The sequence below is a fragment of the Enhydra lutris genome, unplaced genomic scaffold (genome assembly GCF_002288905.1).
Source record: "Enhydra lutris kenyoni isolate GAN:26980312 unplaced genomic scaffold, ASM228890v2 scaffoldscaffold5, whole genome shotgun sequence".
In the NCBI taxonomy this organism is placed as follows: Eukaryota; Metazoa; Chordata; class Mammalia; order Carnivora; family Mustelidae; genus Enhydra; species Enhydra lutris.
This window is the reverse complement of record NW_019154089.1, coordinates 7375020-7400240: the sequence shown is the minus strand read 5'-3', so window position 1 is coordinate 7400240 and position 25221 is coordinate 7375020. Positions and strand designations below refer to the sequence as shown.

At 39.4% G+C, this 25221-nt stretch overlaps 1 protein-coding gene across 3 annotated transcripts in view; it reads right to left on the bottom strand.

Moving 5' to 3' along the window:
- Window positions 1-25221, bottom strand: part of LOC111140846 (AF4/FMR2 family member 4) — a 106980-nt gene that overhangs the window by 61175 nt on the left and 20584 nt on the right. For 2 of the 3 annotated variants that reach the window (XM_022493061.1, XM_022493059.1), the window contains exon 2: window positions 289-415. In XM_022493061.1, the coding sequence (XP_022348769.1) occupies window positions 289-411 (123 nt within the window). In that variant the 5' untranslated portion in view covers window positions 412-415. Of the gene's footprint in view, window positions 1-288; window positions 416-959; window positions 1048-25221 lie in introns of those variants that run through there. The other variant, XM_022493060.1, reaches the window with a different exon arrangement.

The following is a 25221-nucleotide window of genomic DNA, read 5'->3' as shown; positions in this document are numbered from 1 at the left end:
AGGATGCTTTATAATACTGTTTCTTGATTTGGGAACTGATTAGATAAGGTTGTTCATGCTGTGAAAATTCTTTCAGCTGAAACACACGTTTTGTATACTTTTCTGTATGTATGTTATACTCTAATGATAAGTTTACCCCAAAACGTACATTCTTATTTAGAGCAAAGGAAAAATGTTAAATCGCATATATGAGAGTAACTCTTTTCTACTATAAAAATTCAAGTTTAAACACTTGAAAAGCAAAAATGTCACACTGTTGAGGGAAAAACCATTCACAGGACTACTTACAACTTTGTACGGCTCTGCAAAGAGAGGAGAGCTAGGTGGGAAGGCGTCTTCGCCCTGCTGAATTTCCTGATTCCGCCTTTCCCGTTCTTTCATACGCAGCACATTTCGGTCTTCACGGTTCATGTTGCTAAGAAGAGAAACACAATATTTCTATCACAAAAAGGAAAGTTAAAATTAAAACGTTCTGTACTCATTTTGTGAGTTTAATGTTTCATTCGGAGATTCCCTTCCGACTTCGTTCTGTACTCATTTTGTGAGTTTAATGTTTCATTCGGAGATTCCCTTCCGACTTCGACAGTAACAGACATTAGTGCTGAAGCTGGGTACCGGTAATGGTTTTACCAACTAATACCAGTAGTGTCTTGCACAACTATTGAGATACTAAACACTAGCCCACAGTAGTAGGAAGGATCCACCCCATTGAAACATTTAACCTTACCAGTTTTTAAAGTATTCAGCTGGCTAAAAGTGAGTTAAAACTTATACATTCAGATAGATGGAAGGTAGTACTTAAACCCAAATCCTTAAGATTTCCTATAAGCCTTTCATGGCTTCCTCTTCAGAAATCTAACTATTCTTTGCCATCAGAGGGGCACAAACCCACTCCCACCTACCACTCCCTCCCCACCCCACCCCCAGGGTCCAGTGCTTTTTCTCTACTTTGCATCTACCTTATCTTGATTTCTTTTTGTCCCAAACACAGCTTCCTTGGTGTCCATCCTTATGGCAGTTTGACCTCAGCTTTGCTGTTGCTCTAGATACCCTAAAAAACGACATTTCTGCTCTAAATACATTAATATTTCAATTAATACCTCAATAAATGGCAAAACTGAGGCTTTCAGTAATAGAATCTAAAATAAACTTGGGTTAGTAATAGTAGTGGAAATTGTACTGAAAAAGAAAGTCTTTTGGAATGGAGGGGAAAATAAGGGTGTCATTTCTATAAACATTACAGCATGTCATATTTTCACTAAGAACAAACCAAAGAAGATAGTTTCTTTATAGCATCAGGGACTTATGGTTAAACGGATAATAATGAAAAAGGTTGTTGAACCCTGGGATAAGGGATTGCCAGGGACTCCAGCAACATTCTTCCCTGGAGAGAGTAAACCATTTACCTTGGTTTTGTTTGGGGAGGCGGGTGTGGGGAATAGGGATGCGGAGAGTTCTGTTGGATACGAAGGGAAAAAACGAGGTTATACTTGCTGAGCATTTCTAGCCTTATGATTCATAAATCTACTCAGAAAGTTAAAATAAATCAAGATTGGAAAGAAATTGTAATTGTAAAGTCAGAATGGATAGCAGGGGCTCTTGGGTGGCTCAGTCAGGTAAGGGCCTGCCTTGGGCTCAGGTCCTGAACTCAGACTCCTGGGACTGAGGCCCGTGTAAGGGCTCCCTGGTCAGTGGGGAGTCTGTTTCTTCCTCTCCTTCTGACCCTCTTCGCTAACCCCTACCCCATTCATGTACCCTCTCTTTCTCAAATAAATAAAATCTTAAAAAAAAAAAATGGACACCAAAACCAATATATTCTTGAGAATTTTTATGTGGTTAGAACAGTGCAAGTGAACATTCAAAAATAAAAATTTACTATCAAAGCAATTTAGTATTTAAAAAATATTCTAGGGGCGCCTGGGTGGCTCAGTGGGTTAAAGCCTCAGCCTTTGGCTCAGGTCATGATCTCAGGGTTCTGGGATGGAGCCCTGCATTGGGTTCTCTGCTCAGCAGGAAGCCTGCTTCCCTTCCTCTCTCTCTGCCTGCCCCTCTGCCTACTTGTGATCTCTGTCAAATAAATAAATAAAATCTTAAGTGTTCCAAATGAATATTCAGATTTTTCTATTTGTATAATATTCTAATAAACTTAGACAAGAATACAAGCTATTTTGAGGTACTGAAATAGTATGTGCTTTCTTTGGTCTCCCTGGTACTTAGCACCATACAGAAGCACAGAAAGTGGGGCGCCTGGGTGGCTCAGTTAGTTAAGCAACCGCCTTTGGCTCAGGTCATGATCCTGGAGTAGTGGGATCGAGTCCCACATCAGGCTCTCTGCTCAGCAGAGTCTGCTTCTCCCTCTGACCCTCCCCCTTCTCGTGCTCTCTCTCTCAAATATATAAATAAATAAATAAATAAATTTTTTTTAAAGAAGCATAAAAAGTATTTGATTCTTTCAAGGTGCCTGGGTGGCTCAGTCAGTTGGATATCCAAGCTCAGGTTCGTGAAACCTACCCTACTTATGCTTGGGATTCTCTGCCCCTCTCTCCCCTCCCCATGCCCACTTGCGCACTCATGCTCTCTCTCTCACTAAAATAAATAAATAAATCTTTTTTAAAAGTATGATTGATTCCTTCTTTAATAAATACTAAAAAAATATCTACACTTTGGTATTCAGAGAGTAAAACCAAAGAACCTATATAACCCTCCAGTACACTTGAACCAACTAATAAATATATAACACTAACAATCAGGTTTCAGATAGACCTCTACAATATGGTGCTGCTACGTATGACGTTATTTGTATCCTAAGAGTCTAAGGAGTATATAAAATACTAATTTCCTTACATTTCCTACATTCAATTCCTTAAAAAAAGAAACACCTTTCTTAAACTACGATTTAATTAAAGCACTAAAATAATCATGCAAGAAACACTTGTACATTTTTTGTAGAAATAGATACGATTCCCACAATAAAATTCTTCCTATAATCCAATAAAAAAGTGTTTTCTTAAACAATGAAAGTCATCTGACTGAGTATTTCCTTTTAACAAGACTGCCAAGAAGAAAAACAAAAATTAAATGAGCGCTGGGGCGCCTGGGTGGCTCAGTTAAGCGTCTGCCTTCAGCTCAGATCATGAATCCAAGGTCCTGGGTTCAAGCCCTGCATATGGCTCCCTGCTCAGGGGGAAGCCTGCTTCTCCCTCTCCCATGCCCCCTGCTTGTTTCTTCTCCCACCATCTATCTCTCTCTCTATCAAATAAATAAATTAAATCTTAAAAAAAAAAAATTAAATGACTATTTATAAGAACTAATTCCCAGGTGGGTAGCTCTCATTCTCTAAATTTTTTTCTGATCTACCTTATTTTCACATCTAATTTATCAGATTCATATTTTTCTCCCGTGTCTTTAAACATCAGTATCTCTACCTAAGATAAAGTTTCCCGGGGCGCCTGGGTGGCTCAGTGGGTTGAAGCCTCTGCCTTCGGCTCAGGTCATGGTCCCAGGATCCTGGGATCGAGCCCCGAGTTGGGCTCTCTGCTCAGCAGGGAGCCTGCTTCCTCCTCTCTCTGACTGCCTCTCTGCCTACTTGTAATCTCTGTCTGTCAAATAAATAAATAAAAATAAAATCTTTAAAAAAAAAATAGTTTCCCCCAAGCTAATAATTCCAGTAATCAATTTGAGCTCCCCTAAAATTAACACAAAATTTAAATAAGCCAGTTTGAAGTATATCTTTGTTGTACAGACAAACCTATTTCATAGCATTTCCCTCAGGACATCTGCAATACTGAAAAAGAATTTGGTTAAAATTAGCTAATTGCTACATCAAAACAAAATCCGTGGGACTGCCAAAAAAAATCATTTTTAAAAGAGTATTAACAGGGGCGCCTGGGTGGCTCAGAGGGTTAAAGCCTCTGCCTTCAGCTCAGGTCATGATCTCAGGGTCCTGGGATCCAGCCCCACATCGGGCTCTCTGCTCCGCGAGGAGCCTGCTTCCTCCTCTCTCTCTGCTTGCCTCTCTGCCTACTTGTGATCTGTCAAATAAATAAATAAAATCTTAAAAAAAAAAAAAAAGAGTATTAACAAGTAGAAAGGAAAGTTCTCCACCTAAAAATTTTTAATTACCTACAGTAAACTGTTTCAAGTACCCATCAAGTACTTATGTTAAGTTGATACATTAAGAACATTCTATGGTGTAGCATAATGGTATAGCAATTTCATTGCTACAAAAGGAGCAAATGAGTAAATATACTGAGATTCTGGGGGATCCAGGTATGTTACTATGAGAGAGGAGAGGTACAAATATACAAAGAAATAGGGAGAAAAAGAACCTTTGGGGATTAGGACCTAGAAGTAGTACTATGAACACATGCTTCTATTTTAAAAAAATCTCTACCTATCAATCTGTCTACTGATCAAGACAGGCAGACACAGACACACTCTCCATTTCTGTACAATGAAAGAGTCTAGGAGCAGCAACATACTAGGAAGGAAGCAGCCACAGCACCCAAATTCTGATTCCTAATATCATTTCCTACTAAAGTGGAATAGGACTTCTTGGAGAAATAGTTCAATCTAAGACTGCAGCAGAGGAAGTACAAAGAAATCTTAAAACATCTTAACAGCAAGAAAATGCACAACAGATGACAGCATCAAAACGGCATGCCAACCAGCCTGAAGGTGCTCTCACCAGTCAGATTTGGAAACATGAACATCAAAATAAAGACAAGAATGGAATATAACCAAATGAGTAAAAAAAGTCCCTGAGGGGCCCCTGGCTACCTCAGTCAGTAGAGCGTGCTACTCTTGATCTTAGGGTCATGAGTTCAAGCACCATGTTGGGTGTGGAGCCTTGTTTAAAAAAAAACAAACCAGGGGCAACTGGGTGGTTCAGTAGGTTAAGCAGCCACCTCTGGCTCAGGTTAAGATAATAGCATCCTGGGATTGAGCCCTGCATGGGGCTCCCTGCTCATTGGGGAGTCTGCTTCTCCCTCACCTTGCTCTTGTGCTCTGGTGTGCACACGCATGCTCGCTCTCTCGTGCACGCTCTCTTTCTTCCTCTCAAATAAATAAACACAATCTTAAAAAACAGATAAAAATGCTCCAAAAAACACAAATCCCTGAGTTCAGAGTGATAACAGCAAAAAATAAAAGAGAAAAAAAGCAGGGAGTAAATGTCCTTCTTTAGAGAAGAATGTCAACTAATAAACGCAGAAGAAATAAAAGAATTAGAAAATCACTTTTTTGTGACCATTAAAGTAATAATTGAGACAAGAATCATCTATAGAAAAAAATCATCAATAAATGCTAAAACCACTGGGCAAAAAGTTGGGGGGAATGGAATCTTCAGTATCAGGCCACAGACTATTAGAAAAAAACCTTTAAAATAGTGAAGAGCAGTAAACAATACCCTTAATCAAGCAATCAAACTTAACATTACCAATAAGGGATAAAATGACATGATGTCTTTTGATGAGATGCACTAAAGATATATCACCACCTAGGTATTCTTTCTGCTAAAAATTTAAATGACTCTAATCAGGAATAAGTGGACAACCTCAAGTCTGCAAAAATGGGCCTGGACTCTTCAAAAATGCTAGTATCATGAAAACAAACCAAAAAAGAGGCTAGGGAGAGACAACAACTAAAGGCAATGCATGATGCACATACTGGATCTGGGGAGAAAAAACTGGTTGTGAAGGGTATGACAGGGAAACTTGGGGACATCTGAATATGAACGGTATTTCAGATAATCATATCAAACGTTTAGTTTTTGTACTATGATAATTCTATTTGGTTATACAGGAGAATGTTCTGGGTTCTCAGGATGTACAAAACCTACATGGATGAAATGTCATCATCAGATCTGCAACTCTCAAATGGTTCAGCACCCATCTGAATACAGATCTAGTATGTGTAGATAGTAAGTGAATGATAGAAAGAGAGGAAGAGTATATGTGTATGTGCTTGCATGCAGAGAGGGTGGGGGGAGTAGGAAGGAGGGAGAAGACAAACAGACAAGAGAACAGTGGAGCAGCTGCAACAATTACGGCAAAAATACTGACAAATGGTATATACACGTGAAGGGAATATGAACATACACAGTATTACAGGTTTGAAATTTTTTTAAATAAAAGACAGAAGGAAAAGAGTTATAAAGGTTATACAGTAGAGCACTACGGGTACTTTCTAGCATTTTTCAGGCTTGGGATTTATTATCAAACTGTCTCTTCTCAGGGCCTAAAGTATTTCTGTCATGTCTAACATGTGTCCCTTCCTATCTCCATGTTTAAAGTGATCATCCAATTCTCAACTCCTCCTCTACGTAACTGTGTATTATACTTCAAAAGTGTAATACCATTCTTAGCTAGCAGGGGACACCAGCAACACGCCAAGCTTCAGCTTCCCTAAAGTAAATAGGCTTGCAAATTTAACTAAGGAAAGATTTAATATTTAATATTTATTAAGTCTATTTGTTAATTTAACAACTATGCCATAAGCACCTATCATATACTTAGTACTGGAGAGAGAACAAGAAGAATTTGTCATAGCAGATATTAATATATAAAACCATCATCATTATCCAAATAGCATGGTACTACAACAAGATATCAACAAAATGATCTTCAAATTAGAAGCCAGAAATAAATCAAAGATACATGGGATTTTAACAGGTAACAAGTCAAATTCAATGAGAAAGAATGTTTTATATAAAAAGTTCCAGAGGTGGGCACCCAGGTGGCTCAGTTAGTTTTAAGTGTCTGCCTTCAGCTCAGGTCATAATCCCAGGTTCCTGGGATCCAGTTCTGCAAGGGGTTCCCTGCTTAGTGGGGAGTCTGCTTCTCCCTCTAACCCTCCTGTGCTCATGATCTCTCTCTCTCTCAAATAAATTAAAATATTTTTTTAAAAAATGTTCTAAGGGTGGGGCGCCTAGGTGGCTCAGTGGGTTAAAGCTTCTGCTCAGCTCATGATCCCAGGATCCTGGGGTGGAGTCCCGCATCGGGCCCACTGCTCAGCGGGGAGCCTGTTTCCCCCTCTCTGCCTGCCTCTCTGTCTACTTGTGATCTCTGTCAAACAAATAAAATCTGAAGAAAAAAAAAAAGTTCTAAGGGTGCCTGGCTGGCTCGGTCGGTGGAGTAGGGAACTCTTGATCTCAGGGTTGTGAGCTGGAGCCCCACACTGGGTACAGAAATTACTTTAAAAAATAAATAAAAATAATTTGAAAATAAATAAAATAAAATGTTCTATTTAATAACAACAGTTAAGAACCAAGTATTTTTCTAAAATGACAGAGTCACTGGGGCGCCTGAGGGGCTCAGTTGGTTAAGCATCTGCCTTCGGCTCAGGTGGTGATTCTAGAATCCCAGAATCCAGGCCCGCACTAGGCTCCATGTCCAGCAGGGACTTTGCTTCTCCCTCTGCCCCTCATGCTGCTTGAGTGTTCGCTCTCTCTCTCTCTCAAATAAATAAAATCTCTAAAATGACATAATCATTAAAATGGTTAAGTGGTGTTTCAAACTCAGAAAAAGTCCAAAAGCCCTTCAACCCAGCAGGCTTACTTGCAGGGCTATACCCTATTAAGCTTATGGCTTACATTTCCATAAGTTACAAAGATGTTTACTGACAAACTGTTGTTAGTGGTAAAATAATTGAAAATAATTAAATGACCAAGAATAGAAAAAAAGAGTTAATAGTTTATTAAAACCATAGTTTAGGGGCACCTGGGTGGCTCAGTGTGTTGGGCCTCTGCCTTCGAGCTCAGGTCAAGATCTCAGGGTCCTGGGACCAAGCCCCGCATTGGGCTCTCTGCTCAGCAGGGAGCCTGCTTCCTGCAGGCCCCCACCCCCCCCCCCGCCACTGCCTCTCTACCTACTTGTGATCTCTCTCTCTGTCAAATAAATAAATAAAATTAAAAAACAAAACAAAACAAAAACAAAAACAAAAAAACCACCATAGTTTATTGGGGCACCTGGGTGGCTCAATGGGTTAAGCTTCTGCCTTCTGCTCAGGTCATGATCTCAGGGTCCTGGGATCGAGCCCCACATCGGGCTGCCTGCTTGATGGGGAAACTGCTTCCCCCTCTCTCTCTGCCTGCCTCTCTGTCTACTTGTGATCTCTGTCAAATAAATAAATAAAGTCTTTAAAAAAAAAAAGCCATAGTTTATTAAAACAAATGAGGTAGATCTTTGCCAAAGAACTCAGAGGAATTTCCATCACTGCTGTAACATGAGAGTAAGTAGACGGAATACAACATTCGTAATATGACTGATCACTTGACTATTTCTTTTTTTTTTTTTTAAAGATTTTATTTATTTGACAGAGATCACAAGTAGGCAGAGAGGCCGGCAGAGAGAGAGGAGGAAGCAGGCTCCCCACTGAGCAGAGAGCCCGATGCAGGGCTCCATCCCAGGACCCTGAGATCATGACCTGAGCCGAAGGCAGAGGCTTTAAACCACTGAGCCACCCAGGCGCCCCACTTCACTATTTCTTTAGGGTAAATTCAGAAGTAGAATTGTTGAGGTGCTGAGGATATAGATAAGAATTGGATACAACTAACTCAACTAACATCAGAATGTAACAACTAATACTCAACTCTCATAAGCTAAACACCAGAAAATGGAAATGTGAATATGCAGTTTTCATACATGAGAAATAGGATGTCTCCCTATTTAGCTTATCTTCTTTCTTGGCCCTCAGTAAATGTTTTGGCTATTTCTGTAAGTGTGAATTAGGAGTATTCTTCCACCTATGCATTTTTCAAAAGAGATAAACCTCAATGGTTTTGTTTTTCCAACTATAAAAGCAATACTCATCACTCAAAAACTCTAATATGGCTAATATAAAGTAGAAATTCGAAGTCACCAGCAATTTCACTCCCTTGAAATAAACAATGCTGTGAGGAGTCACATATAGTCATAAACATGCAAAAATCATTACACATATAATTCTTATTTCATTTAATAAACAACGAACATAATTCTACATCAATATATATGAATTTTCCTTCTTTTATTGACTGTATAGTATTCATTTAACCAGAAAGTACCTGGTAGATATTATGTCCAGAATTTAGTATTACAAACATTACAGTGAACTTTTGTATATAACTATTTTAGTTTCACATTAATTCCTAGATGTGGAATTGTGGTGTCAAAGGGTATATGCTATATCTTTTCAATGTGTATCACTAGACTGCTTTCCAAAAAGACTATATCAATAGACAACCCACCAACAAAATACAAGACTGCCCTTTAATAATGCCATTTTCAATCCTAGGCACTAGAAGTCTTCTTAAGTTATGCCACCAATCTAAGAGGGGAAAAACCTAATTTCATGTGTTTATTTCATCTACCCAACAAATATATGAGCCTATCTACTATTGCTAGGCACAATGCTAGGATCTAGGGATAAAATGGAGAATCACAGGTAGATAGTCCCTCACAGTCAACTGCATTCTACTGAATTTCCTAATAGATTGCACCTATTTTGTGTGTTAGCCACTTATATTTCTCCTTTTTTTTTTTTTAAAGATTTTATTTATTTATTTGAGAGAGAGACAGTGAGAGAGAGCATGAGCGAGGAGAAGGTCAGAGAGAGAAGCAGACTCCCCGTGGAGCTGGGAGCCCGATGCAGGACTCGATCCCGGGACTCCAGGATCACGACCTAAGCCGAAGGCAGTCGTCCAACCAACTGAGCCACCCAGGCGTCCCTATATTTCTCCTTTTGTGAACTGCGTCTTCATACCTTTTGTCTGTTTCTCTGTTAAAGAGATAGTCTTTTGATTATGTGAAACAATGCTTTCGCAATCTGTCACATATTTTAACTGAGGAATATCAGGTTAGGATTCAATCTTAAAGTGTGCATCCCAACTCTGACTACCTGTTTTCAAGTCTTCTGCCTGCCTCTTCTCCTGGAAGACCATTTCCAAACTCTACTGGCAGGCCCTGCCTAAACTGTCCTCAATCCCTTCACAGTAAATAAACTGTACTGCAGTTCGGGAAATTTGTTCATACTCTCTCCAAGTCGGTAGAACTCTTTTTCTTCTGTCTGCTTCCTTCCTTCACCTTGATCTGCAACTGCTCAGCCTCTCTGGAGTTTTCCATTCTTTATTTCTGTGGGCTAACTGTAATTAATCTAAATGAATAATTTTAAATTCCAATAATACAGATAGTATGCTATCTGTAATCTTAAATTCTTAAATTCTTAAATTCTCAGTTATTTAGTTAAAGAAAGTGAGTTCTACTAGGGGCGACATGGGATTGGGGGATTGGGGTACTGAAGGAAGGAAACAGCTGGCTTTCATTAGCAGCCCCTGCCACCCACTACAGTTATTACAAAAGTCTCATCCACCCACTACTAGCAGCTCCAGCCAATTCTAGAGCAACCAGGCAAATGAGAAAGAGGTCACTTCTCTGCCATTTATATTTCTCTGAAGATTCTTAGGACCTCTTGGGGAAAAAAGGCAGGCAATGAGAGAGGGATTAAGAATAGCGTCAGAAGAGTATCAAGAATAACTCAGAACATATAATATGTGTGTAGTAACCACCTACTGGATGAATATTTGGAGGCAAAAGAGAGGTCCTCCCTTATTTCTCTGTAATCATCATCAAGGGGCTAAGGTATCAGTTCTCAGGATGACCCTTTATTTCCTAACATGTAGTACCTCAAATCATAGGTGATTCAGGTGGTTTAGTTATAAGCAAGGACTATTTGATCATCTAGATGTAGAGTAATATCCTGGCTAATAATATTCTCAAATATAAAATGTCTACTAACCAAAAACCAACACAGGCAATTACTTTTTTTTTTTTTTAAGATTTTATTTATTTATTTGACAGACCACAAGTAGGCAGAGAGGCAAGCAGAGAGAGAGGAGGAAGCAGGCTCCCTGCTGAGTGGAGAGCCTGATGCGGGGCTCGATCCCCGGACCCTGGGATCATGACCTGAGCCGAAGGCAGAGGCTTTAACCCACTGAGCCACCCAGGTGCCCCCAGGCAATTACTTCTTAATTTACTCCTTAAATACATTAATAAAGTAATATAAATTCCAAACTTCAACTGAATTATAAAGAGTTGAGGCATGATAATTTAGTAAATGGGACAAGTAATGATACCTAATTTTTAGTTCTGGTTATATAATGTACTAGATATATGTTTCAGGTTAAGTAACGTCCCTAAATCTCAGTTTTGTCTTTTATAAAATATCCACACTACTCTGATGATAATGATTAAATGAAAGAAGTATTTGAATGTATCTGAGTATTTACCACTACACAAGAATAAAGGATTAAAACAAAGAATGGGGGCATGTCGGTGGCTCAGTGGGTTAAAGCCTCTGCCTTCAGCTCAGGTCATGATCCCAGGGTCCTAGGATCAAGCCCCATATCAGGCTTTCTGCTCAGCAGCAAGCCTGCTTCCTCTTTTCTCTGCCTGTCTCTCTGCCTACTTGTGATCTCTGTCTGTCAAATAAATAAATAATTTTTTTTAAATCTATAAAAAAATTCTATAAAACAAAGAATGAAAGGTGACTGCAAATGAGCACAAAGATCATTCTGAGGTGATGAAAATGTCCTAAAAATAAACTGTGATGATAGCTGCATACTCAATAAACTGATTAAAAATCGCAACTGTACACTTAAAAACAAGTGAATTTTATAAAATTTTATCTCTATAAAGCTGTTTTTAAGAAAGAATAAAAGAATATTAACAGTCTGAAAAGGATTCTTGATTACTACCATTTGTCAACTATTCCTCTATCTTCAAGACCTTACTGATGGGCTGAAGACCAGTGCATTTCCTTAAATAATTCAGGCTCCTCACCTCCTGCTTAAACTGCCTGTCTCCCTGTAGGAAACAAATGAGGTCTCATATCATTAAAATAATCTGGTGTTGGGGCACCTAGATGGCTCAGTCAAATAAGCGTCTACCTTCAGCTCAGATCATGATCCCAGGGTCCTGGGATCAAGACCCCTCATCAGGGGCACCTGGGTGGCTCAGTGGGTTGAGCCGCTGCCTTCGGCTCAGGTCATGATCTCAAGGGTCTTGGGATCGAGCCCCGCGTCGGGCTCTCTGCTCAGCAGGGAGCCTGCTTCCTCCTCTCTCTCTGCCTGCCTCTCTGCCTGCTTGTGATCTCTGTCTGTCAAATACGTTCTGTACTCATTTTGTGAGTTTAATGTTTCATTCGGAGATTCCCTTCCGACTTCGTTCTGTACTCATTTTGTGAGTTTAATGTTTCATTCGGAGATTCCCTTCCGACTTCGACAGTAACAGACATTAGTGCTGAAGCTGGGTACCGGTAATGGTTTTACCAACTAATACCAGTAGTGTCTTGCACAACTATTGAGATACTAAACACTAGCCCACAGTAGTAGGAAGGATCCACCCCATTGAAACATTTAACCTTACCAGTTTTTAAAGTATTCAGCTGGCTAAAAGTGAGTTAAAACTTATACATTCAGATAGATGGAAGGTAGTACTTAAACCCAAATCCTTAAGATTTCCTATAAGCCTTTCATGGCTTCCTCTTCAGAAATCTAACTATTCTTTGCCATCAGAGGGGCACAAACCCACTCCCACCTACCACTCCCTCCCCACCCCACCCCCAGGGTCCAGTGCTTTTTCTCTACTTTGCATCTACCTTATCTTGATTTCTTTTTGTCCCAAACACAGCTTCCTTGGTGTCCATCCTTATGGCAGTTTGACCTCAGCTTTGCTGTTGCTCTAGATACCCTAAAAAACGACATTTCTGCTCTAAATACATTAATATTTCAATTAATACCTCAATAAATGGCAAAACTGAGGCTTTCAGTAATAGAATCTAAAATAAACTTGGGTTAGTAATAGTAGTGGAAATTGTACTGAAAAAGAAAGTCTTTTGGAATGGAGGGGAAAATAAGGGTGTCATTTCTATAAACATTACAGCATGTCATATTTTCACTAAGAACAAACCAAAGAAGATAGTTTCTTTATAGCATCAGGGACTTATGGTTAAACGGATAATAATGAAAAAGGTTGTTGAACCCTGGGATAAGGGATTGCCAGGGACTCCAGCAACATTCTTCCCTGGAGAGAGTAAACCATTTACCTTGGTTTTGTTTGGGGAGGCGGGTGTGGGGAATAGGGATGCGGAGAGTTCTGTTGGATACGAAGGGAAAAAACGAGGTTATACTTGCTGAGCATTTCTAGCCTTATGATTCATAAATCTACTCAGAAAGTTAAAATAAATCAAGATTGGAAAGAAATTGTAATTGTAAAGTCAGAATGGATAGCAGGGGCTCTTGGGTGGCTCAGTCAGGTAAGGGCCTGCCTTGGGCTCAGGTCCTGAACTCAGACTCCTGGGACTGAGGCCCGTGTAAGGGCTCCCTGGTCAGTGGGGAGTCTGTTTCTTCCTCTCCTTCTGACCCTCTTCGCTAACCCCTACCCCATTCATGTACCCTCTCTTTCTCAAATAAATAAAATCTTAAAAAAAAAAAATGGACACCAAAACCAATATATTCTTGAGAATTTTTATGTGGTTAGAACAGTGCAAGTGAACATTCAAAAATAAAAATTTACTATCAAAGCAATTTAGTATTTAAAAAATATTCTAGGGGCGCCTGGGTGGCTCAGTGGGTTAAAGCCTCAGCCTTTGGCTCAGGTCATGATCTCAGGGTTCTGGGATGGAGCCCTGCATTGGGTTCTCTGCTCAGCAGGAAGCCTGCTTCCCTTCCTCTCTCTCTGCCTGCCCCTCTGCCTACTTGTGATCTCTGTCAAATAAATAAATAAAATCTTAAGTGTTCCAAATGAATATTCAGATTTTTCTATTTGTATAATATTCTAATAAACTTAGACAAGAATACAAGCTATTTTGAGGTACTGAAATAGTATGTGCTTTCTTTGGTCTCCCTGGTACTTAGCACCATACAGAAGCACAGAAAGTGGGGCGCCTGGGTGGCTCAGTTAGTTAAGCAACCGCCTTTGGCTCAGGTCATGATCCTGGAGTAGTGGGATCGAGTCCCACATCAGGCTCTCTGCTCAGCAGAGTCTGCTTCTCCCTCTGACCCTCCCCCTTCTCGTGCTCTCTCTCTCAAATATATAAATAAATAAATAAATAAATTTTTTTTAAAGAAGCATAAAAAGTATTTGATTCTTTCAAGGTGCCTGGGTGGCTCAGTCAGTTGGATATCCAAGCTCAGGTTCGTGAAACCTACCCTACTTATGCTTGGGATTCTCTGCCCCTCTCTCCCCTCCCCATGCCCACTTGCGCACTCATGCTCTCTCTCTCACTAAAATAAATAAATAAATCTTTTTTAAAAGTATGATTGATTCCTTCTTTAATAAATACTAAAAAAATATCTACACTTTGGTATTCAGAGAGTAAAACCAAAGAACCTATATAACCCTCCAGTACACTTGAACCAACTAATAAATATATAACACTAACAATCAGGTTTCAGATAGACCTCTACAATATGGTGCTGCTACGTATGACGTTATTTGTATCCTAAGAGTCTAAGGAGTATATAAAATACTAATTTCCTTACATTTCCTACATTCAATTCCTTAAAAAAAGAAACACCTTTCTTAAACTACGATTTAATTAAAGCACTAAAATAATCATGCAAGAAACACTTGTACATTTTTTGTAGAAATAGATACGATTCCCACAATAAAATTCTTCCTATAATCCAATAAAAAAGTGTTTTCTTAAACAATGAAAGTCATCTGACTGAGTATTTCCTTTTAACAAGACTGCCAAGAAGAAAAACAAAAATTAAATGAGCGCTGGGGCGCCTGGGTGGCTCAGTTAAGCGTCTGCCTTCAGCTCAGATCATGAATCCAAGGTCCTGGGTTCAAGCCCTGCATATGGCTCCCTGCTCAGGGGGAAGCCTGCTTCTCCCTCTCCCATGCCCCCTGCTTGTTTCTTCTCCCACCATCTATCTCTCTCTCTATCAAATAAATAAATTAAATCTTAAAAAAAAAAAATTAAATGACTATTTATAAGAACTAATTCCCAGGTGGGTAGCTCTCATTCTCTAAATTTTTTTCTGATCTACCTTATTTTCACATCTAATTTATCAGATTCATATTTTTCTCCCGTGTCTTTAAACATCAGTATCTCTACCTAAGATAAAGTTTCCCGGGGCGCCTGGGTGGCTCAGTGGGTTGAAGCCTCTGCCTTCGGCTCAGGTCATGGTCCCAGGATCCTGGGATCGAGCCCCGAGTTGGGCTCTCTGCTCAGCAGGGAGCCTGCTTCCTCCTCTCTCTGACTGCCTCTCTGCCTACTTGTAATCTCTGTCTGTCAAATAAATAAATAAAAATAAAATCTTTAAAAAAAAAATAGTTTCCCCCAAGCTAATAATTCCAGTAATCAATTTGAGCTCCCCTAAAATTAACACAAAATTTAAATAAGCCAGTTTGAAGTATATCTTTGTTGTACAGACAAACCTATTTCATAGCATTTCCCTCAGGACATCTGCAATACTGAAAAAGAATTTGGTTAAAATTAGCTAATTGCTACATCAAAACAAAATCCGTGGGACTGCCAAAAAAAATCATTTTTAAAAGAGTATTAACAGGGGCGCCTGGGTGGCTCAGAGGGTTAAAGCCTCTGCCTTCAGCTCAGGTCATGATCTCAGGGTCCTGGGATCCAGCCCCACATCGGGCTCTCTGCTCCGCGAGGAGCCTGCTTCCTCCTCTCTCTCTGCTTGCCTCTCTGCCTACTTGTGATCTGTCAAATAAATAAATAAAATCTTAAAAAAAAAAAAAAAGAGTATTAACAAGTAGAAAGGAAAGTTCTCCACCTAAAAATTTTTAATTACCTACAGTAAACTGTTTCAAGTACCCATCAAGTACTTATGTTAAGTTGATACATTAAGAACATTCTATGGTGTAGCATAATGGTATAGCAATTTCATTGCTACAAAAGGAGCAAATGAGTAAATATACTGAGATTCTGGGGGATCCAGGTATGTTACTATGAGAGAGGAGAGGTACAAATATACAAAGAAATAGGGAGAAAAAGAACCTTTGGGGATTAGGACCTAGAAGTAGTACTATGAACACATGCTTCTATTTTAAAAAAATCTCTACCTATCAATCTGTCTACTGATCAAGACAGGCAGACACAGACACACTCTCCATTTCTGTACAATGAAAGAGTCTAGGAGCAGCAACATACTAGGAAGGAAGCAGCCACAGCACCCAAATTCTGATTCCTAATATCATTTCCTACTAAAGTGGAATAGGACTTCTTGGAGAAATAGTTCAATCTAAGACTGCAGCAGAGGAAGTACAAAGAAATCTTAAAACATCTTAACAGCAAGAAAATGCACAACAGATGACAGCATCAAAACGGCATGCCAACCAGCCTGAAGGTGCTCTCACCAGTCAGATTTGGAAACATGAACATCAAAATAAAGACAAGAATGGAATATAACCAAATGAGTAAAAAAAGTCCCTGAGGGGCCCCTGGCTACCTCAGTCAGTAGAGCGTGCTACTCTTGATCTTAGGGTCATGAGTTCAAGCACCATGTTGGGTGTGGAGCCTTGTTTAAAAAAAAACAAACCAGGGGCAACTGGGTGGTTCAGTAGGTTAAGCAGCCACCTCTGGCTCAGGTTAAGATAATAGCATCCTGGGATTGAGCCCTGCATGGGGCTCCCTGCTCATTGGGGAGTCTGCTTCTCCCTCACCTTGCTCTTGTGCTCTGGTGTGCACACGCATGCTCGCTCTCTCGTGCACGCTCTCTTTCTTCCTCTCAAATAAATAAACACAATCTTAAAAAACAGATAAAAATGCTCCAAAAAACACAAATCCCTGAGTTCAGAGTGATAACAGCAAAAAATAAAAGAGAAAAAAAGCAGGGAGTAAATGTCCTTCTTTAGAGAAGAATGTCAACTAATAAACGCAGAAGAAATAAAAGAATTAGAAAATCACTTTTTTGTGACCATTAAAGTAATAATTGAGACAAGAATCATCTATAGAAAAAAATCATCAATAAATGCTAAAACCACTGGGCAAAAAGTTGGGGGGAATGGAATCTTCAGTATCAGGCCACAGACTATTAGAAAAAAACCTTTAAAATAGTGAAGAGCAGTAAACAATACCCTTAATCAAGCAATCAAACTTAACATTACCAATAAGGGATAAAATGACATGATGTCTTTTGATGAGATGCACTAAAGATATATCACCACCTAGGTATTCTTTCTGCTAAAAATTTAAATGACTCTAATCAGGAATAAGTGGACAACCTCAAGTCTGCAAAAATGGGCCTGGACTCTTCAAAAATGCTAGTATCATGAAAACAAACCAAAAAAGAGGCTAGGGAGAGACAACAACTAAAGGCAATGCATGATGCACATACTGGATCTGGGGAGAAAAAACTGGTTGTGAAGGGTATGACAGGGAAACTTGGGGACATCTGAATATGAACGGTATTTCAGATAATCATATCAAACGTTTAGTTTTTGTACTATGATAATTCTATTTGGTTATACAGGAGAATGTTCTGGGTTCTCAGGATGTACAAAACCTACATGGATGAAATGTCATCATCAGATCTGCAACTCTCAAATGGTTCAGCACCCATCTGAATACAGATCTAGTATGTGTAGATAGTAAGTGAATGATAGAAAGAGAGGAAGAGTATATGTGTATGTGCTTGCATGCAGAGAGGGTGGGGGGAGTAGGAAGGAGGGAGAAGACAAACAGACAAGAGAACAGTGGAGCAGCTGCAACAATTACGGCAAAAATACTGACAAATGGTATATACACGTGAAGGGAATATGAACATACACAGTATTACAGGTTTGAAATTTTTTTAAATAAAAGACAGAAGGAAAAGAGTTATAAAGGTTATACAGTAGAGCACTACGGGTACTTTCTAGCATTTTTCAGGCTTGGGATTTATTATCAAACTGTCTCTTCTCAGGGCCTAAAGTATTTCTGTCATGTCTAACATGTGTCCCTTCCTATCTCCATGTTTAAAGTGATCATCCAATTCTCAACTCCTCCTCTACGTAACTGTGTATTATACTTCAAAAGTGTAATACCATTCTTAGCTAGCAGGGGACACCAGCAACACGCCAAGCTTCAGCTTCCCTAAAGTAAATAGGCTTGCAAATTTAACTAAGGAAAGATTTAATATTTAATATTTATTAAGTCTATTTGTTAATTTAACAACTATGCCATAAGCACCTATCATATACTTAGTACTGGAGAGAGAACAAGAAGAATTTGTCATAGCAGATATTAATATATAAAACCATCATCATTATCCAAATAGCATGGTACTACAACAAGATATCAACAAAATGATCTTCAAATTAGAAGCCAGAAATAAATCAAAGATACATGGGATTTTAACAGGTAACAAGTCAAATTCAATGAGAAAGAATGTTTTATATAAAAAGTTCCAGAGGTGGGCACCCAGGTGGCTCAGTTAGTTTTAAGTGTCTGCCTTCAGCTCAGGTCATAATCCCAGGTTCCTGGGATCCAGTTCTGCAAGGGGTTCCCTGCTTAGTGGGGAGTCTGCTTCTCCCTCTAACCCTCCTGTGCTCATGATCTCTCTCTCTCTCAAATAAATTAAAATATTTTTTTAAAAAATGTTCTAAGGGTGGGGCGCCTAGGTGGCTCAGTGGGTTAAAGCTTCTGCTCAGCTCATGATCCCAGGATCCTGGGGTGGAGTCCCGCATCGGGCCCACTGCTCAGCGGGGAGCCTGTTTCCCCCTCTCTGCCTGCCTCTCTGTCTACTTGTGATCTCTGTCAAACAAATAAAATCTGAAGAAAAAAAAAAAGTTCTAAGGGTGCCTGGCTGGCTCGGTCGGTGGAGTAGGGAACTCTTGATCTCAGGGTTGTGAGCTGGAGCCCCACACTGGGTACAGAAATTACTTTAAAAAATAAATAAAAATAATTTGAAAATAAATAAAATAAAATGTTCTATTTAATAACAACAGTTAAGAACCAAGTATTTTTCTAAAATGACAGAGTCACTGGGGCGCCTGAGGGGCTCAGTTGGTTAAGCATCTGCCTTCGGCTCAGGTGGTGATTCTAGAATCCCAGAATCCAGGCCCGCACTAGGCTCCATGTCCAGCAGGGACTTTGCTTCTCCCTCTGCCCCTCATGCTGCTTGAGTGTTCGCTCTCTCTCTCTCTCAAATAAATAAAATCTCTAAAATGACATAATCATTAAAATGGTTAAGTGGTGTTTCAAACTCAGAAAAAGTCCAAAAGCCCTTCAACCCAGCAGGCTTACTTGCAGGGCTATACCCTATTAAGCTTATGGCTTACATTTCCATAAGTTACAAAGATGTTTACTGACAAACTGTTGTTAGTGGTAAAATAATTGAAAATAATTAAATGACCAAGAATAGAAAAAAAGAGTTAATAGTTTATTAAAACCATAGTTTAGGGGCACCTGGGTGGCTCAGTGTGTTGGGCCTCTGCCTTCGAGCTCAGGTCAAGATCTCAGGGTCCTGGGACCAAGCCCCGCATTGGGCTCTCTGCTCAGCAGGGAGCCTGCTTCCTGCAGGCCCCCACCCCCCCCCCCGCCACTGCCTCTCTACCTACTTGTGATCTCTCTCTCTGTCAAATAAATAAATAAAATTAAAAAACAAAACAAAACAAAAACAAAAACAAAAAAACCACCATAGTTTATTGGGGCACCTGGGTGGCTCAATGGGTTAAGCTTCTGCCTTCTGCTCAGGTCATGATCTCAGGGTCCTGGGATCGAGCCCCACATCGGGCTGCCTGCTTGATGGGGAAACTGCTTCCCCCTCTCTCTCTGCCTGCCTCTCTGTCTACTTGTGATCTCTGTCAAATAAATAAATAAAGTCTTTAAAAAAAAAAAGCCATAGTTTATTAAAACAAATGAGGTAGATCTTTGCCAAAGAACTCAGAGGAATTTCCATCACTGCTGTAACATGAGAGTAAGTAGACGGAATACAACATTCGTAATATGACTGATCACTTGACTATTTCTTTTTTTTTTTTTTAAAGATTTTATTTATTTGACAGAGATCACAAGTAGGCAGAGAGGCCGGCAGAGAGAGAGGAGGAAGCAGGCTCCCCACTGAGCAGAGAGCCCGATGCAGGGCTCCATCCCAGGACCCTGAGATCATGACCTGAGCCGAAGGCAGAGGCTTTAAACCACTGAGCCACCCAGGCGCCCCACTTCACTATTTCTTTAGGGTAAATTCAGAAGTAGAATTGTTGAGGTGCTGAGGATATAGATAAGAATTGGATACAACTAACTCAACTAACATCAGAATGTAACAACTAATACTCAACTCTCATAAGCTAAACACCAGAAAATGGAAATGTGAATATGCAGTTTTCATACATGAGAAATAGGATGTCTCCCTATTTAGCTTATCTTCTTTCTTGGCCCTCAGTAAATGTTTTGGCTATTTCTGTAAGTGTGAATTAGGAGTATTCTTCCACCTATGCATTTTTCAAAAGAGATAAACCTCAATGGTTTTGTTTTTCCAACTATAAAAGCAATACTCATCACTCAAAAACTCTAATATGGCTAATATAAAGTAGAAATTCGAAGTCACCAGCAATTTCACTCCCTTGAAATAAACAATGCTGTGAGGAGTCACATATAGTCATAAACATGCAAAAATCATTACACATATAATTCTTATTTCATTTAATAAACAACGAACATAATTCTACATCAATATATATGAATTTTCCTTCTTTTATTGACTGTATAGTATTCATTTAACCAGAAAGTACCTGGTAGATATTATGTCCAGAATTTAGTATTACAAACATTACAGTGAACTTTTGTATATAACTATTTTAGTTTCACATTAATTCCTAGATGTGGAATTGTGGTGTCAAAGGGTATATGCTATATCTTTTCAATGTGTATCACTAGACTGCTTTCCAAAAAGACTATATCAATAGACAACCCACCAACAAAATACAAGACTGCCCTTTAATAATGCCATTTTCAATCCTAGGCACTAGAAGTCTTCTTAAGTTATGCCACCAATCTAAGAGGGGAAAAACCTAATTTCATGTGTTTATTTCATCTACCCAACAAATATATGAGCCTATCTACTATTGCTAGGCACAATGCTAGGATCTAGGGATAAAATGGAGAATCACAGGTAGATAGTCCCTCACAGTCAACTGCATTCTACTGAATTTCCTAATAGATTGCACCTATTTTGTGTGTTAGCCACTTATATTTCTCCTTTTTTTTTTTTTAAAGATTTTATTTATTTATTTGAGAGAGAGACAGTGAGAGAGAGCATGAGCGAGGAGAAGGTCAGAGAGAGAAGCAGACTCCCCGTGGAGCTGGGAGCCCGATGCAGGACTCGATCCCGGGACTCCAGGATCACGACCTAAGCCGAAGGCAGTCGTCCAACCAACTGAGCCACCCAGGCGTCCCTATATTTCTCCTTTTGTGAACTGCGTCTTCATACCTTTTGTCTGTTTCTCTGTTAAAGAGATAGTCTTTTGATTATGTGAAACAATGCTTTCGCAATCTGTCACATATTTTAACTGAGGAATATCAGGTTAGGATTCAATCTTAAAGTGTGCATCCCAACTCTGACTACCTGTTTTCAAGTCTTCTGCCTGCCTCTTCTCCTGGAAGACCATTTCCAAACTCTACTGGCAGGCCCTGCCTAAACTGTCCTCAATCCCTTCACAGTAAATAAACTGTACTGCAGTTCGGGAAATTTGTTCATACTCTCTCCAAGTCGGTAGAACTCTTTTTCTTCTGTCTGCTTCCTTCCTTCACCTTGATCTGCAACTGCTCAGCCTCTCTGGAGTTTTCCATTCTTTATTTCTGTGGGCTAACTGTAATTAATCTAAATGAATAATTTTAAATTCCAATAATACAGATAGTATGCTATCTGTAATCTTAAATTCTTAAATTCTTAAATTCTCAGTTATTTAGTTAAAGAAAGTGAGTTCTACTAGGGGCGACATGGGATTGGGGGATTGGGGTACTGAAGGAAGGAAACAGCTGGCTTTCATTAGCAGCCCCTGCCACCCACTACAGTTATTACAAAAGTCTCATCCACCCACTACTAGCAGCTCCAGCCAATTCTAGAGCAACCAGGCAAATGAGAAAGAGGTCACTTCTCTGCCATTTATATTTCTCTGAAGATTCTTAGGACCTCTTGGGGAAAAAAGGCAGGCAATGAGAGAGGGATTAAGAATAGCGTCAGAAGAGTATCAAGAATAACTCAGAACATATAATATGTGTGTAGTAACCACCTACTGGATGAATATTTGGAGGCAAAAGAGAGGTCCTCCCTTATTTCTCTGTAATCATCATCAAGGGGCTAAGGTATCAGTTCTCAGGATGACCCTTTATTTCCTAACATGTAGTACCTCAAATCATAGGTGATTCAGGTGGTTTAGTTATAAGCAAGGACTATTTGATCATCTAGATGTAGAGTAATATCCTGGCTAATAATATTCTCAAATATAAAATGTCTACTAACCAAAAACCAACACAGGCAATTACTTTTTTTTTTTTTTAAGATTTTATTTATTTATTTGACAGACCACAAGTAGGCAGAGAGGCAAGCAGAGAGAGAGGAGGAAGCAGGCTCCCTGCTGAGTGGAGAGCCTGATGCGGGGCTCGATCCCCGGACCCTGGGATCATGACCTGAGCCGAAGGCAGAGGCTTTAACCCACTGAGCCACCCAGGTGCCCCCAGGCAATTACTTCTTAATTTACTCCTTAAATACATTAATAAAGTAATATAAATTCCAAACTTCAACTGAATTATAAAGAGTTGAGGCATGATAATTTAGTAAATGGGACAAGTAATGATACCTAATTTTTAGTTCTGGTTATATAATGTACTAGATATATGTTTCAGGTTAAGTAACGTCCCTAAATCTCAGTTTTGTCTTTTATAAAATATCCACACTACTCTGATGATAATGATTAAATGAAAGAAGTATTTGAATGTATCTGAGTATTTACCACTACACAAGAATAAAGGATTAAAACAAAGAATGGGGGCATGTCGGTGGCTCAGTGGGTTAAAGCCTCTGCCTTCAGCTCAGGTCATGATCCCAGGGTCCTAGGATCAAGCCCCATATCAGGCTTTCTGCTCAGCAGCAAGCCTGCTTCCTCTTTTCTCTGCCTGTCTCTCTGCCTACTTGTGATCTCTGTCTGTCAAATAAATAAATAATTTTTTTTAAATCTATAAAAAAATTCTATAAAACAAAGAATGAAAGGTGACTGCAAATGAGCACAAAGATCATTCTGAGGTGATGAAAATGTCCTAAAAATAAACTGTGATGATAGCTGCATACTCAATAAACTGATTAAAAATCGCAACTGTACACTTAAAAACAAGTGAATTTTATAAAATTTTATCTCTATAAAGCTGTTTTTAAGAAAGAATAAAAGAATATTAACAGTCTGAAAAGGATTCTTGATTACTACCATTTGTCAACTATTCCTCTATCTTCAAGACCTTACTGATGGGCTGAAGACCAGTGCATTTCCTTAAATAATTCAGGCTCCTCACCTCCTGCTTAAACTGCCTGTCTCCCTGTAGGAAACAAATGAGGTCTCATATCATTAAAATAATCTGGTGTTGGGGCACCTAGATGGCTCAGTCAAATAAGCGTCTACCTTCAGCTCAGATCATGATCCCAGGGTCCTGGGATCAAGACCCCTCATCAGGGGCACCTGGGTGGCTCAGTGGGTTGAGCCGCTGCCTTCGGCTCAGGTCATGATCTCAAGGGTCTTGGGATCGAGCCCCGCGTCGGGCTCTCTGCTCAGCAGGGAGCCTGCTTCCTCCTCTCTCTCTGCCTGCCTCTCTGCCTGCTTGTGATCTCTGTCTGTCAAATAAATAAATAAAATCTTTAAAAAAAAAAAAAAAAAAAAAGACCCCTCATCAGGCTCCTTGCTCAGCAGGGAGCCTGCTTCTCCCTCTCCCTGCCACTCCCCCTGCTTGTGCTCTCCCTCTCTCTCTCTCTCTGTCAAATAAATAAATAAAATCTAAAAAAAAAAAAAATCTGGTGTTACTCAAGAGATAAAGGATATAAATAAAGACAAACATTATAGTCTCTCAAGATTTGATATATCAAACTTGAACACACTATAATAAATCAACAAGTCTTAACAGATACATATACAACACTCTACTATGACAGAATATACATTCTTCTCAAGTACGATATTACCTTAAGGAATGAATACTCAGAAATAAATTTAACAAAAAAAAGAAACCATACTCTGAAAACTATAAAATCGAAGAAATAAAAGACCTAAATAATTGGAAAGACATCTCATATTCATGGAACAGAAGATTTACTTACTGTTAGGATGGACATATTTCCTAAACTCATCTATAGATTCAACACAATCTCTATCATCCCAGCCAACTTCTTTGCAGAAACTGACAATCTGATCCTAAAACTCAATGGGAATTCAAAGGCCAAAACAAAACAACTCTTGCAAGAGCAAGCTGAAAGACAAACACTTCTCAATTTCAAAATGTACTACAAACATACAAGTCAATAAACAGAACTGAGAGTCCAGAAACATACATTTATAATGAGTGCCAAGATAATAAAAAACTGGACACGGGACTTAAATCAAAACCACTATAGTTTACCATGTAACCCCCCATTAGGATGGCTATTTTCAAAAATTAAAATTAAAAAAATAACAACTGTTGGTAAGAACGTTGAGAAACTGGAACCCTGTGCATTGCTGGTGGGAATGTAAAATGGTGCAGTTGCAGTGGAAAAAGAGTTTGGTGGTTACTCAAAATGTATACCATAGAATTTCGTGTGATCCAGCAATCACACTCCTAAGTCTATACTCAAAAGAACTGAAAGCAGGAACTCAGGTATTTGTATACCCATATTCACAACAGCACTATCCGCAACAGTCAATAGGTAGAAGTAACCCAAGTACCCAATGAAAGATGAATGGATAAACAAAATGTGGAACATTATTCAGCCTTAAAAAAAGAATGACATTTTGGGGCGCCTGGGTGGCTCGGTGGGTTAAGCCTCTGCCTTTGGCCCAGGTCATGATCCCGGGGTCCTGGGATTGAGCCCCGCGTCTGGCTCTCTGTTCAGCAGGGAGCCTGCTTCCCTTTCTCTCTCTCTGACTGCCTTTCTGCCTACTTGTGATTTCTGTCAAATAAATGAATAAAATCTTTAAAAAAAAAAAAAAAAGAATGACATTTTGACATGCTGCAACATGGAAAATCTTAAGGATATTACACAAAGTGAAATGAGCC